Genomic DNA, 6,889 nt, shown 5'->3' with positions numbered 1-6,889 from the left:
ACACTCGTAGGAATTAGATGTAAGAATGTAAATGTTATACTGAAATACAGTGCATTATGTTGATTATAACTTGGCTTTTTATGTCTGTGACAGTAAAAAAACAACTCCATTTGTAAAGCAGTTGTCATAAGATTATTGAGAAGTGCAAAATACAACAGAATAACACTATCAGTTATAATACATAAAAAACTATTACTTTACTACAGTCCTATACTCATCTTAACCCATTATACAATAGTACAGATTATTAGAAACTCAAATTAGGCCCATATATATTTTTTGTTCCAGTGCAAGCTTAATTTAACAAAGCTTTTCAATCCTCCTCTAAATTTGACATATGCATCTTACACATCTCATTAACTTATTTTATCCCTTCTCTAGAGCAAAAAACAAGGGCCAAATATCCTCTACCAAGATTCACAATCCATTTACCACAGACCTGATCACATGGTAACATATAAAACATAACAATAATAAAAACAAAACAAATTTCAAAATGCATGCAAAATCCATGAGAGAAACCAAAGGTGTTGTTGTAAACAAATAAAAGGGAATATTTAGCCTTTTTGTATACGACTTAACTACACATATCTGATTTAAAGCTGTTAGTATCAAATAAAACACAAAAGGAGTACAGCTGTGAAAAGCTGAAGTTGAGGAGATAGTACAAATCTTGACATTTTATCACAGTGACCTGCTGGGAGAACAGAGAATGCAGTTACATGACCCTGTATGCAGGCAATAATGTTATTTGTATGTATCAATTAGTCTGAGATGTTTTGGGTTCAAGCAATACTACTACGGATCAAAGAGATGAAACCAAAGCATAATTTGCCACACATTTATTTCTTTAAAAAGTGAAATGAGAAAAAGAAAAATGCACTTGCCATCTGAATAAATTCATTTAGATATTTTACTGCTGTCATTTATTTCTCTTTAATATAACAGTTGTTTTATATCTTTTTTTTTTTTTTTTTTTTTTTTTTTTTTTTTTTAAGATAAAGGCTCACCATCCAGAGTTCCATCAGAAGCTTGTGTTCTCTCAAATAGTCTTAGAGCAAGGATCTTGCATCAAGAAGAGTTTCTGGGGATGATATAGGCCCATATACAAAGACAACAGACGTTATCTCCAAACCAGCTCTGGTTGTTTGGCATTCTTCATCCAGAACTAAACAAACAAGTCAAAAACTATGACCATGTTCGTCCCCTTCATCTCTCTGAGGGAATGTTCTTGGAAGTTACCTGACAATCAGGCACGATCTGTGGGCATATTTAACCTCCAAGGCGCTGTCCCTCTCCCCAGGCAAACCCTCCCGGGCGCTCCTCGGGCAAAGGGTTGTAGTTGGCATCTTCTTCTGGTGTGTCAAACAGCATTTTTCTGTGGGAGACACACAAAGGAGGAGGAAACTTCCTAAGCAGGTTCAGGCTTCCAGAAGACTGATCCTTTATATGTTGATTACTCTGCAAGCTTTCCTCTAGCCACCATAAAGGTAAAAAAATAGAGGTAAAGCTCTAAGAATTCATTCATGCCTACACTTTCAGATTGTAGGGTGTATTTTACGTTGAATCTCACAGGTTTTCAGTCTTGTTTTATTCAGCAAAAATGTTATAAGAAACCAGGGACTCACATGATAGATGGGGTCTTGAGCCACCTTCCACCACCTGGCTGGTTGGGGAAAACATCCTCCAGAAAGAAGTACACATGACCAACAGCGATACCTCAAGGTAAAAAAAACACATTTTTACACAAGTACTATTCCTACTATAAACAAAAAACCACACAAGTTCAGTAATAAATAAGGACTACAGATGACAGTGATAGGTACCTAAAAGATCCACAATGATGGAGTTTCCCAGCAGAAGTGAGAATCCCATCAGCACCCAGGGAAGGAAGGGTGCCTGGAAATTCAGCAGGCCAAAGAAATTCATCCGAACGTTCGGATTCCGCCGACTCCACACGTACACCAGCATGATAGTGAAGGCTTGGCCCAGAAACACCAGGCTCACAAAAGTGCCAAATATCTGACACCTTGTTAAAGAACATGGCTTGAAAAATCTTTGACAAACTGATTATTGTGAGGACAGAGCCATGCTGGTGCCAAACAAGGAGGGATAAAGGAATGAATCTTACTAACAGGAAATATACAGTATATGGTAGTTATGAGGTAAGCGATGGTCAGTTGGACAGAAGTGGTATACTACTGACAATGGACAAATGGCAAACCACTGGTAGAGGACTATTAAAAGTGACAAAAGTGTTGCACACAGTGGCAGCATATCAGAATACCATTGAGCATCAACATGTGCCACTACAACAGGCAGCAAAGCCTGTGGTTATTAAATGGGTGGTTTCACAGAAATCGAATATTTCCTGTACATAGTACAAGTGCAATGCATTGTTTATGGACAAATACTAAGTAGCTACGCCCTTCGTATCCCGTAATGAAGACAGAGTCAAAAGATGCAGGGGGTGAAACAACTGACCCACAACTCCGGCATTACACACACAAAAACACAATATTTGTATTCCGCGACCCACAAAAATGAATGAATGAATGTTTATCTGGTCATTGAATTCTTCACTACAGCTCTCATTATCTGCCAGTGAAAAGGTTTTTTTATAAACAATAATGGGAAGGATACAGTCATCAGAAGCCCACCAAAAAGGAACATGAAGACAAAGTCCGCTGTGCGTCCCCTGAAAGAGCCCTCCTCCAGCATACGACAGTATCTATACCTGAAAGCAAAAAGTTAAGGAAATCTGCACAGAATTTTAGCCAGAAGCATTTTACAGATTTCATCTGCACCGCCTAAATACTAAAGAAATGCCACATCATACTTGTTTGTGTTTGATTGATTGTGCATTTTAGATTATGTATCTCTATTATGTTACGCCATTTAAGTGTAAAGCTCCATCATCCCATCTCTGAAACCACATACAGCCTTCCACTGTGAAACATAAAGTATGCAAACAAACTTCACATGCTCAATGAAGTGAGACATGGAACTGAGAAGGATACAGAAAAATCATATTGAACAGGAAATTGAAGCCAACTGGACCAAAAAAGAGGAAGTTGGTTATTAGTCGCCATACCTACAAAAAAAGAAAGATACACAACATTCAGCTGTACATAACATACAAACAGAGTAAGATACACATATTCAGGTCATTTGCTTGATTAAAAAATGTTCAACACCTTTTTGTAGTGAATAGAGGCTTTGTTTAAGTGCGGAAGTTAGTCAACATAGTGGTGTGAGACAGGTCACATGCCATGTGGATGAAAACTATTAGGCTCAGGGCAGTCTGTATCAGAAATCTGGTTGAAAGTGTGAAAAATCTAAAGAACTAATTCTATTTGATTTTGATCATGATGTAAAAAAACACTGACAATCTAGGTTTATTGTTATTTCAACAAAAAATGATTCTAACAGTATAATTGTATCATCATATGACACTGATTTAACTTATGCACTCATCCCGTTTGTATTCTAAAACACTTTAAATACGAAATGGAAGAAAAGTCAGAAATGCTTGTTTTTGTCTCAGCAGGCTAAAGAGTATGTCGCTCTCTGCGTTTGACTGACAGCAGCTGACAGGCTGCAGTATTTGTACGTTAGATAAGAAGAAGACTTTAGCTGGAAGCTACAGTGTTGTTTTTGAGTTTGTGGCTCTTGCGTTGAGTGCTGCCTGGCTCAGTGTGACTGTGTGCTCTGCCTATGATACAATGCTAACCTTACTGCTTTATGCTAGATTTGATTGGCTGGTTCAAAATAAGGTCTCCATCTACACAGACTGTATTTTGTCAATTTAATGGAAAACTAGGGGATGCAATCATGAAACCGAAAATTTGGAAAATAAATGTCTCCCTTTTGGTTTCTGTTTGATTTTTCTAAAAGTAGAACACAGGACAGGTGATTTACAGAAAACCTATGTGGCAGATGTAGCTGTAGCAGACAAATAAAAGGAATTTCATTTCATCTGAACTTGTCGAACTACTCATTTCAGCTGAAATACTGAAATGTTACAGTATGCGCCCTGTATCCTCCTGAGGATAAGGATGAGCAGTGGGTCAGATTACTGACCTGGTAATTCCTTAGAATCAAATCCGGATTGAAGTATAGCTGAAATGGTGTGATGATCTCTAGTTGCTGTGAAAGAAGAAAAAACAAACCTTTTAAAGATGGTAATGATGTTAAGATGAAGAATCCAGCTTTGACAAACATTGACATGCATCTGAAAATAAATAAATATATTAAAACCTATTCTCACAAGAAGTAACTTCCATTTCCAAACATTCCATTGCTTGTTGTAATTAAGTTTATATGAGCCGTTTCCTGTTGAGGCAGGATAAGGAAGTCAGTTTCGTTTACCCCACTGTAAACATTTATTGTGTATAATTTTGATGCTTGCAAATACAATGAAACTGATTTGAAACCAAATCCCACAACAAACAGATTTGCATGACAGAAGATGCAATTATATAACCCAGTCAGCATATACAGGTGATAGGCATTCTCTGTATGTGTTATTTTCCAATATTCTTAAAATGGTGTATTTGAATATTTTTGCATACTGGGGTCCCTCAACAGTCTTGGTATTGTATAAATCCAGTTTGACTGGAAAGCTGATGCTCTTGTGGCTCCAATGAGCCCAATTCCATGAATGTGTGATGATGTTAGTTCCCATAGTAGCCATTTCATTGTAGTGAGAACATTTAAAAAAAACTTGACATCACTGTATACAATGACCTGTTGTGACCTCTAGGATAATCACAGCCTCATTAAACTAGAGACCTTGGGCATTCAGAGGATGTAGAGAAGGGGGTTGTCAACGGTTTCCACAACAGAGTGCTCGACATCCAATCACCAAAAATGCCATTCTTACATGGATCTCCAAATGTCAAACCTTTGATACCAAATCAGAGTGTGTCTTTTTATATGGTGTTCCTCAAGGTCTTGGTGTCTTTATATGGTATTTTGGAGGGATTTCTTATATTTCTTTATCAATTCTCGAGTGGTACATTTTTTTTTCATTTAGCACCAAATCTGTGTAACAAATGGAATCAACAAAAAAAATTGCAACAAATTATAGGATATAATTGAACATTGGAATGGCATAACTGACTAAACCAACTTAACACACTATGAGGAGCTGCATATGCAATTAATCATCAGATCAAAGCTTTCAGATGATGTGCAGCACTTCTATTTGTAACTAACTGATGTCATTTACTCTTCTTTGAGGGATACCAAATAATTTGAAAGAGCTTTCCTCCTTTCCTCACTTCAGACGGATACTATAATTCTTAACGACATATCTATTTGACAGCTTGAATGACTCATTACTCTGCAGATTAAGATTTTACGAGTATAAACATAACATACATGATCAGTTTATGACGTATGTATCATTGTAATAGACTGATGTATTGATAGATAGATAGATAGATAGATAGATAGATAGATAGATAGATAGATAGATATGTATCTAATAACAGATGACTTGTATAACACAAATAAATTGGTTTCTGGGTTATATTTTATGGAGTACCAACACATACTGGCTAATCCATACAAGCTATATTAAGCCTGATTTTGATAGAACTTTCGTGTGGGTTCCCATTAAAGACAAGAGCTAACTACATTGTACAGCAGCATCTGCCAAAGACAAAACAGCTGTCGCTTGTGAGCCTTCCGTAAACTGCCACCCTACGGAAACGCGACTCTACGTGCCCTTACAATTTTTGATCCCTTGATAAAATGTAGCAAATGCTCCGGCAAAAGCTAGCTATGCTTTTGGCTTTTTCCTCGCTTGAATAAAAGAGTTAACACCCGGATAACCTGATGCCGACACGTCTCCTTCTCACAGGTGCTACAGCTAGACCGTCGAGCTAGCAGCAAAGTAACGACGTTACGTTAGCTATGTTAGCCGACGAGAAGCAATCCCTAAACCAACAAGGTGAACATGTGAATTTATCTTACCACTGCAGCAGTTGTAAGGACACAGGCGGTTGTGTATGCCCTGGTTACAACAGGAATCTGTAAGTACTCCTGTTGTAGTGTCTGGTAAGCCATTTTGGACAGACTGGAAGCTTCCGGCACTTTGTTGACACGTCATCCCATAAAGCGAAGGGTGTTGCGTTCATGCACGTGCGACACATTTGCAAAATATCAACTGGCCTGGAATAATAATGTCTGATGAAAAAGTGTAATAAATAAAACCGATATGCATTTTCAATTTACCATACAATTTGCTACCTACGTAAAAAATATATTATTTTGAAAACAAAATGTCCTGCAAATGGAATTTTTGCATCAATGAGTTGATCTCTTGGTATACTCCCTGAGACTCTCTTCATAAAGGGGTAATAAAGTCCTTCTAATAAAGTCCTATTAACTAACGGCTTTAGTATTCATGCATAATAAATAATTTATTTATGTGTTATAAACTTATTAGGCAGAACAACTTCTGGGTTGCCAGGTTGAGCTGTGGTTTATTCTCCAGCTGGAAAAAAAACTTGTTGACAACACTATGACTACTTAAAATGGCTTAAGTGTAAACCTATAATAATTTATAAATTGATTACCAGCATGTAAAATTGAATCATTAGGCTTAGCAACTAGAAAAAGAGTATAACACTATAAAGCATCAGTAAACTGTCAATAAAGCCATTAGTTACAAATTACCAACCCTTTATTAGGAGTGATTAATAATTCAATTCAATTATTTTAGAAATTATTGTTTCACAAAGAAAAATAACATGATTTTATCCATATCTCTTGTCAAAGATGAAAGTCAAACAGAGGACTTTGGCAGAAGACAGTACGTGAAAAAGAGGCACTGTAGTGCCATTCTGTGGTTATTTGTCAATCTTGCAGTGGCCAAATC

At 36.9% G+C, this 6,889-nt stretch overlaps 1 protein-coding gene across 1 annotated transcript; it reads right to left on the bottom strand.

Annotated features, from left to right (window-relative positions):
• Positions 1–988: 988 nt before the first annotated feature.
• derl2 (derlin 2) lies at positions 989–6,111 on the bottom strand. Its single transcript, XM_054611979.1, has 7 exons — positions 5,983–6,111; positions 4,084–4,149; positions 3,021–3,094; positions 2,644–2,737; positions 1,827–2,022; positions 1,629–1,719; positions 989–1,378 (listed from the first exon to the last, which is right to left on the bottom strand). Exons 1-7 carry the CDS (start codon positions 6,073–6,075, stop codon positions 1,273–1,275), a joined length of 720 nt encoding a protein of 239 aa, XP_054467954.1. The 5' UTR covers positions 6,076–6,111; the 3' UTR covers positions 989–1,272.
• Between the last annotated feature and the right edge of the window lie 778 nt (positions 6,112–6,889).

Source organism: Anoplopoma fimbria, chromosome 14 (assembly GCF_027596085.1).
Source record: "Anoplopoma fimbria isolate UVic2021 breed Golden Eagle Sablefish chromosome 14, Afim_UVic_2022, whole genome shotgun sequence".
Taxonomy (NCBI): domain Eukaryota; kingdom Metazoa; phylum Chordata; class Actinopteri; order Perciformes; family Anoplopomatidae; genus Anoplopoma; species Anoplopoma fimbria.
This window is presented reverse-complemented; position numbering and strand designations above follow the sequence as displayed.